Here is a 17,117-nt window from a genome sequence, read left to right on the forward strand (position 1 = left end):
TGCAACCAATTTCAAAATATTGTTTGTTCATTTTATGTGTAAGTAGCACATGAATCTATTTCCATGGCTGCCATGCTGAAAAGATTATTTAAGAACATGAAACTACTCGGAATGGCATTCAAGTTACATATGCTGAATCAACATTCGGCATTCCAAATAATAAAGTTAAACCATTCATAAATTTTAACATACGCAATATTAGTACAAAGCAATTCTTCAAACTTAATAAGTCTTTTAAGTTCTTTCAGTATCATTAGTTATCCGTTCTGGCTCTTCTGCAAACTACATCTTGTCATTTTCTCTAGTGAAAGTTTGTAAAAAAAATCGTTACTCAGTGAAATACGCTTTAGCATTACATCAGAAAATAAAATATAAAGGAACCTTTTTCAGTTACTCGTAAAGAAAGGCCCTTTATTTATTACACATAGAAAGTTCTTTTTCGGCCACCTGGTTATAAGGGTACAGGCATGCAGTGCATTCCAAAGATGAAAACACTAGCTCTTCGTTACATTTTTGAGTGAAATTCAGGTACCAGATGTTAGTTTCTTTGTATTTACAAATTAATTATTTTGGTTTCTAAACCCATTAAGAAATAAATCTGCTTTACCATCAAAATACAGAGTAGATAAAATCAGAAAATGCCTTGCAGCTGAATTCATGGAACATTATATACGCATATCACTGTAGACAATAACTAAACTAAGCTTGGGTAGCCTCAGAGGCAAGGCAGAATGAAATTACTACATTCTTAGTACATATTTCATTTTAAAATATAACTTCTAGTTTTCAGCTACACATGCCATAAATGGTATAGGCATTCAACTTCTGCGGTTTACAACCCCAGAAACTCTTGTCAAAATCAAGTGTAAGCAATTTTGCCTCAAGTTTGATGAGCAATCAAACAAAGTACTCTTCCCCGCCACTATGGAAGCATCATTTCGATATGAACTGCTGGAAACTTAGAAGCCCTAGAAGAACCTTAGTCTGCATCACGAAAGCCAAAAAATGGTGATACTGCAGACCTTCCAGCATACTCACTGGATTCTTCTGCCACTTTTGTCCAAACATTTGCAGTGTTCTGTGCATACTCTATCTGTAAACCATCATATTTAAAAAGCAGTATAACCTTTAGTCTCAGACATGCAGCATGTTTTATTCCACATAAACTTACAGGAAAAAAGATCACAACAAAATACAAGGTATAGTCACTATAACTATAAACATATACAGATGGTTGGTGAAGTGATAAGTCCCTTTATCCCCACAAGGGATGTCTCATACACCCGAGAGGAGCAGTGGCTAAGGCTGTAGCCTAAAATCTGACCTATCTTTCTTATACAGGCGGTATGTATGTAAGGGTTAATTTTACATTCCCATATTTTATTGAGATGCAGAAAAATTGTCTACATATTTTGCTGGTACTAAGAAAGACCTGACAAAATTTCAGGAATTTTCCTATGGATTCAAGTTGCTCAATTTCAATATCTTCATTTACCATTTCTAATGCTGATAATGGGAAAACAACATTGTTGCATACTTTGTACATATGGAGGTTCATAGGGTACACATAGCATATCCAGGCCTGGCTCACAAAAATTGAGTAAAGATGTTTTGCCATGATTTGGGTAAAAATGCATTTGTTTCACTCGGATTTGCATTGGGAAGGTGTGTTTGTGTTGCTCTAAACTAATTAAGATTTTTTATAAGTTTGAGCACACTTTTATTCTTTGATTTTCTTTTACAACTTTTTTAGCGCTATATTATCAAAGTCATACATTTCAAATGCATTCAATATGGTTCTGAGCAGTTGTCAAACCAACACTGACACGTCCAGTATCATAACATACCTAATTCAGTTTCTTAGACACATGTAACCTATAATGAATGATCCAATGATCAGTTGTTACCAAGATATTTCACATAACAATCCTGTTTCCTTGCTGCTATTACCAAACCAGTGCAACTAGATTACTATTCTTTGTCCTCTTCATTAATTAAAAACTACAAGAAAACCCTGATTTACCATGGATACTAGGTGAAGATAATTCTTAAAAACATGTATTATGTGATCATTGTCACCATTTCACCTTGCAATATTTCTTTGATCAATGTCCTAGACAAAGTCATGTAAGGATTATTAACACACTAATTAGAGTCTTAGTTTCATCAATATAAGCAGAATTCTCTAAAATTTATCACTCATGCATCAATGTTTCAGCCACAAGCTTAGGATACACCCATACATGGAATACAAAAACCACCCAAAAATAAAGAATAAGGCCACAGAAAACTCCTGGACAAAAATGATGAGAAGAGGACAATATAAAGAATGATACAACTGTTCTAATGGTACAGGCAAGACTCGCCGAGAAAGAAATTTTCAATTATATTATCCCAAATAAACTCACCTTGCATGTTAGATGAGATTTGAAGGCCTTCTCTGAATAGCAAAGATCCTTGCATGTATTTCTTGCTTTATATAAACGTCAATAGTCTATATAAAATGAAATTGTATTCTATTAACATTTACAAGAGAGAACAATATGTTAGTGGCACTACAAACTTGCAAAGTATGAATGCCAAAGATGGTGAAAGCAGGTGTTGCCTAAAAGCGCCCCATCCATATCAGAAATTAAGTGAACAATATAAACACAAGAAGCATGTATACCAAGATAATGTAAGCCTAACAATCCAAAGAAACAAGAATACAGACTTTGTGAAACAGAACGATGAAACTCATACTCTTCACCTCTAGCAGAAAGTGCATACTATTGCAAAAGAGAATTTTTGGAGTCATCAACAACCATATGAGTGACAGCACATAGAAGCTCGAGGGCAGCCTTAGGAGTTAACAAAGTACTCTATGGCTGGAATAGCTGTAATTGGTTATGCAATTACAGGCATTGTTGTGAAGCAGAGGAGATCTAATGAGACAAGACATGCCAATGTTTACAAGGCCTAACAGTGCTTGCAAAATAGAACAATGGAAACTCTAGTCTTCACGTCTAGCAGAAGTGGCTCCAATTTAACATATGTAGAGTGACCAACACCCATATGTCAGGACAAGGTTCGATAATATCATCAAGATAGCAGCTTGGGTGGATAGGAACTGGAGGAACAATATTAGTTGTTAACAAAGATCTTTCCTAAAAGTTCATGTAACTGGTTGTACAACTACGGACAGTGTCATGAAGTGTTCTAAACAGAGCAAGAAGAGGACAATATTTACACTTTGATGACTCCAAGGTCTAATAATGCCAATTTGGTAGAGTCATCCTTTATTCTATCATCTTTTTTTTTCAGGAGAAAGGTAAAGAGAAGCATTCAAGGAGTGTGTGTATGAGGAGATTTCACAGAATGAAGAAGATTGGAGGCTTCAATAAACAATATTATCTTCCTCTTACCAGTAGTAAATGGGGATGGAAAGCAAGTACTTGAAAGAAGTATAGGATCAAGAAATGACAACTGTCTTGATCAAACTTTACTAATGCACACAGAATTCTGTGTGCCCCAAGGCCAAACCACAAAGGACCAAGACATGTCAAGATCAATCTCAAACTTGAATAATTCTGTAAAGAATAAATCTTGGTGCATTGCAGAATTAAAAAAAAACATAATCGTTTTGACTCTCTCCAAAACGGTAGGAATGGTAGTGATCTTATTGAAGAGATTAATTTTCAACAAGTAATCAACAAAACAGAGTTGAATCCACTAGGACTCTGGTACAGTTAAAAATACATATCACTTACATAATAATTGCCATGAGTCTGGCTTCAAACAAATGACCTGTAAACTGCAATGAAGTTTGAATAACCATAACCTTTGCTATAATAAAATTGATACAATCAGCTAGTGATCAAAAAAGGGCTAAAGAACAAAACCATCTCTGCAAACAATCAAATGAGTATGCTAAAAGTACATCATCTGAGAAGAGCACATAAAACTGCAATAAAGTTTAAATAATCATAACCTTTGTTTTATTAAATTGATAAAATTAGATAGTGAACACAAAAATGGGCTAAAGAACCAAACCCTCTCTGCAAACAATCAATGAATAAGCTAAAAGTACATCATCTGAAAAGAGCATGGTGATAAAAAAAATGATGCAACATACCATCTTCCTCACTTCTAATCTCCTAAACAAACCATTTATGTTCTTTAATGTACATCCCAAACAAGAGTGGTCCCTGCATTACTCCCAATAAAACTTCTGATAAGATCAGAAAGGCATCGAAAATTCCTGAAAGCAGCCAACCGTGGCCATAAAATGATAATTGCATAAATTAAACTACGAGACGAAAGACTCCTTAAATTATAAAATACAAAACAATGTTTCTATAAAAAACAATTATGAACAAAAGAGCAGGAATAGAAACTATCTAAATGACCATTAATAAACATTAAAAACTTTAATACCCTCCCTTAATGGTCATCCTATCAACTACACCTAGTAGCCGCCCAAATTTTACAAACTTGTTTGAGTTTAGAGACTTGGTCATCCACAATTGGTACATAATGCAAGATCACAGTTCCATCTTCAACAAACTAGCGAATGAAATGGCAATGAAGCTCTACGTGTTTGGTTGGCTCGTGGAAGAATGGATTCTTGACAAGTTTCAGCATCTCTTGATTGGCACAAAACAAGGGTGAAGGACCTACTTGAGACATTTTCATGTCAGAAAGCATCCTCCGTAGCCATACTACCTCACATGCTACTTTAATAGTTCCCTAATAATCTTCTTATGTTGAGGAAAGCACTACCAGTTGTTGCTTCTCATTGGTCCATGTGATTGCACTCGTACCAAGACTTAAGACATACCCAAAAGTAGACTTCCTGTCATCAACAAAACCTACCCAATTTGAGTTTGTAAAACCAATCAGCCAAAAATCTTCTCTTCTATTGTACAGAATGCCAAAGTCTGTCCCTTTCACATATCTCAATACACGCTTCGCTACTACCCAATGTTCTGCTTTAGGGGCTCACAACATAACTACGATCAGGTCTAGTGGCTCTAAGATAGATGAGACTACCAACTAGTTACTTGAATGCTGACTCATTCACCACAAGTGAATCTGATTTGGCTAATAGTTTCAGCCCTTTCTCCATAGGTGTAGATGAAGATTTGCAACCTCACTTCCTAAACTTATCCGACAAACTCCTAGCATACTTCGACTGAGAAATAAAAATGATGCCACTTGTCCACCAAACCTCTACATCGAAACAATAATGCAAAAGCGCCAAATTTGTCATATCAAACGCCTGACACAAGTTCTGTTTGATTTGCTCAAGCAAGTGTTCTCCAATTCTAGTAATGACGATATCATCCACATAGATGACAAGAAAAATGATGTCATTACCAACACTCTTGACATACAAGTTGGGATCTGAAAGACTTCTTTGAAAGCCCTATTCAACCATATATTGATCAATCTTGATGTACCATGCCCTACCTGGGTTTGTTTTAGGACATAAAGAGCCTTGACCAATCTGCATACTTGGTGCTCTTTCCTTGCAACCTTGAGGCTGCTTCATGGAGACCTCTTCCTCCAAATCACCATTGAGGGAAGGCACTCTTCACATCCATTTGATGGACTTTCTAGCCAGATTGTGTTGTAATGACTAGTACCAATTAGATGGTGCTCATCTTTGTTGTAGGAGCAAAGGTTTCCTCACAGTCAACACGTTTCTATGAGAAGCCTTTATCCACCAGCTGAGTTTTGTATTTATCAAGTGTTCCATCAGCTTTGTACTTCACTTTATAGACCCATTTGCAGCCAATGGGTTTCTTCCCAGGTGGAAGATATGACAGAACCAAGTGTTATTCTTTAGAAGACTATGGTGTTTAGCTTCCATAGCCTTTTCCCATTCAAGTTTAACTTTTGCCTCTAAAAAAGTCGAGGACTCATAAAAACTCTGAATGTTGGCCATAAGAGCAAAATTAACTATGTTCTTCTTCTTGCTCTTGTCTCTAGAAGATCTACCCTCGACAAGCTCATCATTTCGAACATCACCAATAAGCTTTTCCCACTACTCAAGACGAAGAACAAAACCATCTACTTCCAAATCAAGTGTATCAACATTACTTGGGTTGCTCATTTGGATGCTAATCTAAGTTTTCCTAAGAGAATTTTGGTGGTACAATATCATGCCTAGGAGATTCCAAAACTTTAGGTTCAGGAACCATCAAAATCCCTCCCTTCAACTGAAGCTAATGGAAACCTAACACTATATATCTTTTGTTTGCAGAAGCTGATCTTCAAAACACTGGATGGGAGAAGAGAGCAAAAAAGGCCCACCTTCTACATCAAAAACCACATCTCTACTTAATGCGAGACAATCGGTGTCCACGTCAATCAACCGATAGGCCTTATAATTGTCACTGTAGCCTATATGCATCAACTTCTGACTTTTGGAATCCAGTTTTGTCCTCTTTGCATATGGAATCCAAGTATATGCAGTCGAACCAAAAACCTTGAGGTGGCTGATTTTTGGTTTCCTCCCAGACCATGTTTCCTCGGGGCTCATCTTCTTAACAGCCTGTGTAGGAGACTGTTTCAAAAGGTATACTGCAGTATCACTGCCTCAACCCACAACTTCTTAGGCACATTCTTGTTTTCTAGCATACACTGAGCCATCTTTGTTATGGTTCGGTTCCTCCACTCAAGAACACCATTCTACTGAGGGGTATAGGGTGTGGTAAGTTGACGCTTAATATAGTGTTTAGCATAGAAGTTTGTGAATTTAGTAGAGCATAATTCACCCCCATTATCTGACCTAAAAGTTATGATTTTATGTCCCGACTCTTTTTCAACTAATGCTTTAATCTTTTGAAATTCATTAAAAACATATGATTTTGCTTTGAGAAAAAACACCCACATTTTTTTACTAAAATCATCGACAAATAGAAGAAAATACCTAGCACCAGTGACTGATGCAGTATTCATTTGTCCACAAACATTTGCATGAACCAGCTGCAATACCTCGGATGCTCTCCAAGCTTGTCCATCAGATAATGGAGTTCGCTACTGCTTCCTTGCTTGGCAAGCTCCACACACACCATGTATTTGTTGTTGAATCGCAGGTAAGCCTTCTACCACATTCTCTCGATCCAACTGAGGGAGATATGACAAGTTGAGATGCCCATACTGTTGATGCCAAAGAGTGGTTATGGAAGAACTCTTCGCAGCCATTGCTATCTCCTAAGACTCTCCAATATCAATTAACCTGTACAATCCATGATCTTCGAGGCCAAGAGCAATTGTCTTCTTGAGAATCCTTATCAACAATGTGGCACTTGTGTGCACTAAAGACAACATCCAGCTCTAGATAATGTCACATCATCTGACTAACAGAAAGCAAATTTAGCTCCATGTTCGTAACATGGTATACGTTGGGAAACATGAGATTCCTCCTCCTAGACGTAATTTGAACGTTGCCCTTGCCAACAACTGTATAATCTTCACCTCCTCCAAAGATCATTGAATCAAAGCAAGTTGTGTACTCTATGAACCGATACTCTTCTATGCGTGAAATGCCAAGAAGCTCCAAAATCAATGTACCAAGCAAATGTTTTGACATGATCTGCTGGTCTTTTGGCCATAAATGTGTAATATGTAGACTCCTCTCTACAACATGGGCCTTCTGCTAAGACCCTCCCTGGTTGGAGTTCTCATCGGTCAACATTTTTTGCATTGTTTTTTCATGTGGCCAAGATTACCACAATGATCAATGATGACATGTGATAACTTTCTTGAAGCTTTCTGCAAGTTTGCTTTGTCCTTTTGGCTAAAAGGACTTGCCTTTGCCTTTGCCTTGGCTTTGGCAGTAAACGCTTGTTTTGCATTAGATGACTCACTGCTACTCCCAAACTGTTGTTTCCATCTATCCTACTACATAAGCTTGTTGCATAGGTCAGCAAACTTCAAGTCAACATTTGTGGATGTAATGTTGAGCGTTTCAATGAAGTCTTTGTAGGATCGTGGTACGATTTTCAGCGTTATAACCACCATATCCTCTTCTTCCATCTTGCAACCAATAGCCTCCAGTTAATCACAAATATCCTTGATCTTCATAAGATGCTCTTGCAGAGACATCTTATCGTCCATCATGATTAAAAGCAGCATATTCTTCACAAAGAATGCTCTACCCTTGTCTGACGTTTCATGGAGATCCTTTAGATGCATCCAAATCTGTCTTGCTAGATGGCACTTGTGGAAGCATGTCGTCGGTGACTAACAACTTAAAGAGCATAACCACTTCCCGATTGTGCTCATCAAACTTGTCCTAGTCTTAATTTTCTGGTCGAGGGACGAGCAATCTTACTCGGAACAATCTAGTGTAGACACTGGTATGCAAAGATTGTGAGCATGTGCTATTTCCACGTGTTGTATTTTTTGTCGTTGAAGCGCTGACAAATTTCTAGCATGATGCTGTTCCACAACGCCATCCCTCAAGCTTTTAGATGCACAAAAAATGAGGTAATACTGCAGCAGTGAAACAAATCTAAGTTTTTTGGTCAAGACTCAATCAAAACCCTAGCACGTATTCTGAGGCACAAATCCCAAGGTGCTGCTCAGAAAAAAATAACCCTGATTTTTATATAAAAAGTAGTCAAAAAAAAACCCGCAATTGTTTTGAAAAAAAAATCTGCGACTCAAAAGACGTGTGCTGGAAACCCTAGGTTTTCACACCCCACGATTTTTAACAAAAATCTTTCAAAAAACTGCAGCAAGAACGCAAAACCCTAATCATGCCATAAAAAATGCTTCTCGAAAACCCTCATCATGCCAAAAAGGTTTAGTACCCACAATTATCAGTAGAAGATTCACACCCGTCGCAGATTTGCCTCAGAGCTGACATGAATGAAGAGTTGCAGAGCCAAACAGACTCCAACAATTTCTTCCGGTCGCCCAACACACTACCACGACCCGTCGCAAGTAGAGACTAGAAAAAACAGGCAAAAATCAAGGTCTCGTCACAATCCCAGTGGCAAAAGAAATTGTGCATTTCTACAATCACGCGCACAATAACCTTTCCCATCATAGGGAGAAAAAGATCAGCAGTAGGAGGTCGTGAACCCATCACTCGATTCTAGTCACGATTTAAAAGAAATTGCATGATCTTTTTTAATGCTTAGAAACCCTTGAAAATATTTCAGGAACACACACGATTTCAAAACCGCCACAAGCAAAACCCTTCCACAAAAATTGTCACGATTTGCAGAGACAACAATCATATGAAAACTCGTATCGCGAACCCACAAATTTTTTTAAAAAAACGATAATGATTTTTTATTACAAAAAAAAATTGAAAAGAATTTTCCAAAAAGTCTTTTAGGAAAGACCACAATTTTTGTTTATAAAATTGCCAAAAAAATTACTGGCTTTGCTACCATGACATGGTAATTGCATGAATTCAACTAGGAGACGAAAGACTCCTTGAATAATAAAATATAAATCGAAAAGAGCAGAAAAAGAAACTAACTAAATGACCATTAATAAACATTAAATACTTTAATAGGCCATATAACCCTCAATTTCTCAGGAACCCGCTCCTCAAATATGCCAATGTTACTCAAAAAATAAGTGCTAATATATTGATTGAAAGGCACCATTGATGTTGCAGTGGTGACAAAAGACAAAAACATGTGATCTAAAGGGTGATAAAAAAATCATGAAGCTTGTCTGAACTCTAAATCTGAAAATACCCCTCCAATACCTCAAATAATAACACATCAAGTTTAGCAAAAGTGTCTTCGATCATTACTGGCCTTATAGTCATTAGCAAAACAGAATGGTACAAAAGCAGCTGTTAAACAGCAGTTACTTTGTAAAGTAGAAAAACTAAAACAACCAATTTAATAGCCATGCAATTTACCCGTAGTTCTAGATTAAACTGCCCATTAAAGTGTAGTGCTATAATTTGAGTGAAACTATTTAACAGAGAAAAATAAAAAATAATATCTTCTAATTAATATAAATATTAAATACTTAGCACACAGACTAAAACTTGGAAGCATCCTAGATTTCCAAAAGGAAACAACCTACAGCCTGGAAGGTATAAATGAGTGGAAAAAATCCACAACTAAAAACTATATTGGTGCAGAGGATGCTTATAGCTTAACAAAGGGCTAGCCAAGGGGCCATAAGACATCGCAAAGGCACCTAAGGGTCATAATTTATAGCATATGAGAAAAAGATACCTCTTCACCACCCATGATTAATGTTTGAGATATAATGTATCCATTATTATGAAGGGAAGTATAGCATGTTGCTAATCAATAGAATCCGATATTAACATGGCTCCTAAAATGCAAGGTAAAGTTTTCATCTATTTGACAGGTGAGAGACATTAGTTAAATTTAAAATAAGGCTGCTTAACAATAATTTTATTAAGAATGATTGAGCTTCACTTCATGTCCTTTGTGCACAACATGCCATCCCTTGTTTGTTTTGACCTAAACACATTATCTTGTGTTGGAGTTTCTTGATAGGCCTCAGCTCTTCCATTCCACTTCCTTTTTAACTATGTTATTCACCTTAATTCCACTGGGTCTTGTTTTATTCTTTGCATGTGAGCATTGGTCGCTACATTAGGAATACATATTTAATGGAATCCTACAATAATGCACAACCCTTTCAAACCTATTCAATTTACTACAAGGACAATTAGTCAAATTATGATGAGCTGTTATGGTTTTGCGAGGATGTGCTTGTAGTTGTAGATTAATACTTACAAATGCAAAATATCAATATCTCATAATCAAGAGGTATACTTCCATTAAGACAATCACATAACAACAAGGTTGTCAGACAAGGAACCATAAACAAACTCAATTCATGAAAATAGGGAAGTAACCACCTGACTATGTACAAATCCCTTCAACATGTCAAAGAAATCAATCTTCCTTTCTGCTTCAAACCTCACAAGTTCTCTTCTATTATTTTCCTGCAAGAGAGAAGCAAAGCATCAAAAGTTTAATCTTAACAACAAGTAACCACAATCTTTGTTTCCAACCAGAAATAGAAGACAACAATTTTTGTATCATCAATCCACCTAAATTACACAACTGTCATAAGCAATGGAAGTATCTGATGTCAGATGACCAATGGAGAAGGTAAAAACCTGCATTAGAATATTCTCCTAGATAGAGATCGTATGCTTTCAATGCATGCATTGTGACCTATGCCGAGCTGTGACCACAAAGGACAAACATCTACATAACTAGCATAATTATTTTAAATACTTCTATCTAAAAATCGCCAAGAGGTATCAGTCTTGAGGTGCCTATGAATTTGTTACATAAGAGAGATAAGCCCCTTGAGACTGACTGGTATCTCTCAGCATCTTTTCGATAGATGTATTTAAGATATTTATGCTGGTTTAGAATATACATATTCTCATATATATTACTTCATCATTTGCAAACACCATGAATTAATACAGTTTGAATACTGCATACTTGTGTACAATCCTAAAATAGTTTAAGATTAATACAAGGAAACTATTTTCTTTCCAATTATATGAGTATCATTTTTTAGTGTCTTTCTAAACTACTACATACACACATGGACAAACAATAGGTGAGCAGATGGATAAGAAAACACATAAGACAATTTTAACTCTTAAGAATTATTTTATTTTAGACAGTCTTTACTTTATCTTTTATTGAAGAGGTATTTCCTTTTTCAAAGTAATGCAATAAAGCATAAAAACCATGCAAAAGTCTTCAAAAAGATATAAAATATTTTTACTTCAAGACTTATTTTAATTTTGTATACAAATATCATTTTTTAATATCTATCTAAACTACCAAAAAGATGCATGGACTACACTGAGGCTATGAGTAGCAAGCATGTATGTGAAATACTCTTGGGTTAGTCATATAGGGCTAAAGGTAACTTGTGGTTGAAATATATTAGGTCGAATTGCTAACATGTTGGTTAAGAATAAAACCTCACCCACTGTTGTTAGATTTAGAGTATAGTTTGCAAACTCTGTGAGTGCTTTCCGAGTTACCGAATACTCTCCATTTTTATAGACGCAAAAAAACATGGGTAAAGGGGTGACCCACGTAGTTTAGCGGTTAAAACACTTGCTTGGTGAAATCGCCACCAAGGTTCAAATCCCCGCTGGGCTGCTATGCTCGCAGGCTTGGTACTTTTGCTGGGCTAGCGTGCTCGCAGATTTGAACAGCAATAATGTTCGGCACCTTAAAAAGTGCCCATTACCAATCAAAAAAAAACAAGGGTAAAAATGTCAACACAAGTAAAACACTGGTTAAATTGCATTTTCCACATGTTTTGGTTATAAAACCATGCATTTTCTCTTTTGAGATGTCAATTTTTAGATTAATACATTTGTGTAATCAAATTTTACAACAAAAAAAAGTTTCTTGAAGAGATTTTAATTTTTAGTACCTTCTAAGTTGCCCAGTTTTTGCCGAGTTTTTGTCGAGTATTGGCCGAGTTTTTGCCGAGTTGAAAATTTTGGGCTTGCGAAGTACTCTCCAAGTCAGAGTCTGTGAACTATGGATTAGAGATTGCATAGAATAGTTAATATAATTTCATGTGTCATGTGATATTGTGATCATAATCACAAAATTCATCAAACACCCAGAAAACTTGGCAAGTACCGAGTTGAGACGGCCAAAACATGGCCTGCAACTCATTCCAAAGACTCATTGATCATGCCTTTCCCCTGAACACCCAATGAGTCCCATATTAAGTTGACTTGGCCATGCAAATACTGCCTTTCCCCTAACCACCCAGAGATTGCACAGAATAATTAATATACTTCCATGTGTCATGCAATATTGAGATCATTATCACAAGACTTGTGAGATTGCCTAGAAAACTTGGCAAATCCCAAGTTGAGCAGGCCAAAACAAGGCCGCAAACTCATTTCAAAGGCTTGCTAAGTTTTATAGACTCGCTGATTTCAAAAAGACTCACAATTCCCAATGAGTGGATTTGGTCATGCAAACACTACATTTCCCCTAACCCCCACACTCCAAAAATATCACTATCTAGACCCTAAAAAGAAAAAATCTAAGACTAACAAATAAGGAAAAGTAAATGACCCGAAAGCAAAAAGAAAAAGCAAAATGCATCAAAGAAATCAAGAAGAGGAGGTAGCTCATAATACATTTGGAGCAACAAATTTTACTATCTTCCCTTTTTTTCATTTTATATTCCATTTTACATTTTTTCCTCCTTTTTCTTGTTCCATAATCCATTTTTCTCATCTCTCCTTTTATCAAACATAAAATTCCAATAGGAACTAAACTGACCTTAATTTTAGGAACTCAACATTGACAAAACAGTAAAAGGTTTTGATTTGACTCAAGCATGCACCACAGGTATGGCTTTGATAAGTCAACTCCTCTTATCGTATTTCTTGATACAGTCAATGCGGCCTTAGAATTTCAACTAGCCAAATTTTGTATTTCCCATTCCTAAGTTGTTGAACAATTTCACATAAAAAAATTGTCCTTTATATAAAATTGAATGATTGTTTGAAAAGCAGACAGCACAGTTACGAAACAAACATGAGAACTCTATGAAGAAAAAAAAAATTGTGCTGGTGCTTACACAATGATTCTGTCACACAACTTGGATAACCATTCATAAAGAAGAATATGACATATGTCAGAAACTCATTACCTTGATCTGTTCATACTCCTTTATTGCACGATCCCGTGCCTCCTCTGTAACCTTTATAGCATTCCTTAATTCCTCTGCTTTCCGAGTCCTGTTTTTGTCACCGCCAAATACTTTTGAGGATGCAACTGCAAGATTTTCAACCCGGGCAGTCATTGTAGAAAGTTCAGACATCAATGTTTGTACAGTTAATAAAGCATTAGATCGATCAGATGATGCTGTATGTACAGCCTGCATCAAGCTAAGGTACTCATGTAGCTGATCCTGCATAATACCAGAAAATAATTTAACATAAATTTCTAGGATGCACAACCCATGGGCTGAAAACATTTATCAAACAAGAGTAAGCAAAAAAATTGATGAATTTCACAAAAGTCTGCTTAATTCCATCAGTATCAAAAATACCAATTTATTTACTGCTCGTGCATTTGCCTCTCGAATGAATCTACTGTGTTTTACTGCTGCAGTACCAATAAATTTTGCATTCCTTGCATAAACCGTATGAGTATTTGAAATGGATTCTGCACTTTTAGACTTTGAAATTTTAATAAATGCTAGTCCAAGCTCTCCCAGCGTTTCTCCAAGCTCTTGCTGAGATTTAACCAGTGACTCAGCCTACACTCAAATACAAACAACCAGCAGTTAGGTTTTTTATATTTATACTTTAATTAATGGTATAAACACCACAGTTGACAATTGCTAGTGTACAATCTCACTGTAATCATTTTATATTTTATTTACCACCATAATCATTTTATATTTTATTTCCTAACTCCAGCTAGATAAATAATTATATGATAACAAATCATCAACCTATTTGCCATTCTTGTGACACGGTATTATAAATTATTACTGTTAGGCCTAAGGGTTTTCAGCTTATTTACAATGGTTATAGCAGGGTTTAAACATGCACAGAATGTTGAAATTTGAATTCCTTTGTATGCTTGTATGTGCAAGATTATATAATTAATAAATCAGACCTCCATGACCGATTTATCGCACACTACAATTTTAGAAACCCAGGTGCAATGAGTTTTGTGTTCAGAACAGATGTATTTTTCTACATGCTGTCATGAGAAAAATTCTTTGCACTAAGCACTGCCTACACAACTCTTGTTTTCTTCAACTGTTCCTTCAGGTCCAAAAGAATGTCTGAAAGCCCTTTTTGATAAAGCAGGGCATATCAGTGCAAGAGTTTGCATTAACCTCCCTAAAACAACTGATTGTAATTCTATGGGTAGTCGGTGATAATGATTGAAAAGACCTGATGCACTCAGGCTCCTCTTCAGAAACAGTGACATTTTGTCACTTTTAAGAGATTGTGTAAATAATGTTACATTTTATATAGAAATTGCGAACATAGATCAATATAATTTTTGTGGGCAGTTTTGTAATGTTACAATAAATGTAAGGTACAAAGCATGCACATGTTTATACGATAATGTGAAAATCATTTCTACCAGAGGACATCTATATCAAGACATTTACACTATGGAAACAAAAGAGATGCTAAGTGGAGCAACAATTGATATTTCTGTGGCTTGCAATGATTCTAAAGTTAGCTCAAAGATATAAGATATTGAAAAACACTGAGAGATATCAATTTTGAAACCACACACAACTTTATGCAGCACACCATTTTCACAACTTTATTACTTAAGGAAGAAACTAGGTATTTGGCACATTATTCGTGAAAAACATTTGCTCTCCGAGTGGTGGGTGAGGAAGTGTGACTTTTTTTTCCCCTTCCTTCCACTTTTTTTCTTTATTTTTTTTGTGTTTTGCATTTTCAATGCATCTGGCAAGTTTTCTTTTTAAACTCAGAGTTTCTGGCAAGTCCTTGCCAAAAAAAGGGAAGTAACTCAGCATGGTGAAAAACTAACAAGTACTCGCCAAGTTTGCCAACTATGTTGTTTCCAATTGTCTCTAATGGTCACTTAAAAAAAACAGATTTTTATCACCATTTTTGAGAATTGATCAGCTTTAGAATTTTTATTAGCCAACCGTGGCTTTTGAAAGGAGTTAACTTTATGAATGCCATAAAATAAGGTGGCTTTAAGGTGATATTGATGTATACTAGCTATCAAATAATTTATTTCTATAAATTGCAACATTTTTGTGACGGCTTGCAGCCTTTTATTCCATTCTTGGGCACCTGTATAGTTGGTCAGTAATGCACATCAGTTGGCTACAGTAGTTATATCAGTCTATAACTGTTCCCAAATTGTGTCAAACAACTCGTTGAGCTGTCTAGTTCAGTTTGCAGCAGTATATTTGTTTGGTTATATTCATTCTTAATGATCATACAAAGAATTTCAGCAATTAACAAGCAAGTCAGCAATGACGCATTGACACCTTCAACATATTACATCACTCAAAGGTTTCAACATCTCATACCGGGCAATAATTTATTTGCTTCAGTTTCATACCAACTGTTTTACAAAACGCTCATATTCAAAATTATGGAAATATGTATCTAGGTTTGATTTAAATATATTGGTCAATGAATATTATTCATCATTGTAATAATCTGGAAGGTATTTCACCAAAAAATTTCATTTCCAAGTATTTTCTTTGAAAGAAATTCTTGGAAGGTAGTACCAATGGATCACATTTTATTTTCTACCAATCTCTGCCTTGCATGGCGTGCATAGGAATCGAGTGAGTTAATCCACAATTTTAAGTTGGTAGGCATGCTTGAATGATTCTCTGACTTCGTTTTAATTGTAAGTTGGTAGGCTTGCCACCAACACTTTTCAATTAATTTTATAATTTACAAATATCCTCGTTCTACTGCAGTATGCTCTTACCTCGCCCACTTTGGGATCTAAGTGATCAGAAAGAGTAAAATTGAGTTGATTGCAAAAAAACGGTTAGGATATAATTGTGAAAATGGTGGCCCCCGAACCCTACGAGGGGTGCTACCCTCAAAACTTGGCTATTTTCCATCCCCAAATCTAGGCCCTTGGTTTGTCATATCCCCACATTTATAGTAGAAAAAATAAAAATAAAAAAATACATTAAAAATATATATATTAATAATATGCAATGATAGTGGTTTTCCCCGACAGCTAAAGGCTAGTATGAATCAGTGGGCTGACTGTGATCCTCATGTCTGACCATGGAGGGCCCCGCTTGGCCAAAGGGTAGTGACCCCTCATAAGCACTACCTCAGGGAACTGATGTGGCCTTCCTCCACGATGGTGGGCAAGATAAATACCCCTCCCCATGTGCAAGTATGGATAAGAAGGAAAAAATAAGGGAAGACTCGCCTAAGCCTGCTGGTAAGGAATAGAAGAGAGTACGAAAAGGAATTTCCATTCTGTTAGTGGGATAAGAAAGAACAATTAGAGCAGTAACAGGTACGTACAAGCATGCATTTTCTGAATTAGCATTAAAGTATATATATATGCCAGTATGGTATACATATTTAAATTCTGTTCTGTGCATCAATA

The 17,117-nt window shown here is 36.0% G+C and overlaps 1 protein-coding gene across 2 annotated transcripts in view; it reads right to left on the reverse strand.

Moving 5' to 3' along the window:
• Positions 1-626: 626 nt before the first annotated feature.
• LOC131030496 (sorting nexin 2A) overlaps positions 627-17,117 on the reverse strand; it is a 35,721-nt gene continuing 19,230 nt past the window's right edge. Inside the window, exons 3-6 of one of the 2 annotated variants that reach the window (XM_057961339.2) lie at positions 14,068-14,277; positions 13,666-13,926; positions 10,862-10,948; positions 627-1,093 (exon numbers count right to left, since the gene is read on the reverse strand). In XM_057961339.2, coding sequence (XP_057817322.1) covers positions 980-1,093; positions 10,862-10,948; positions 13,666-13,926; positions 14,068-14,277 — 672 coding nt within the window. In that variant the 3' untranslated portion in view covers positions 627-979. The remainder of the gene's footprint in view (positions 1,094-10,861; positions 10,949-13,665; positions 13,927-14,067; positions 14,278-17,117) is intronic. The other variant, XM_057961340.2, reaches the window with a different exon arrangement.

The sequence above is a fragment of the Cryptomeria japonica genome, chromosome 2 (assembly GCF_030272615.1).
Source record: "Cryptomeria japonica chromosome 2, Sugi_1.0, whole genome shotgun sequence".
In the NCBI taxonomy this organism is placed as follows: Eukaryota; Viridiplantae; Streptophyta; class Pinopsida; order Cupressales; family Cupressaceae; genus Cryptomeria; species Cryptomeria japonica.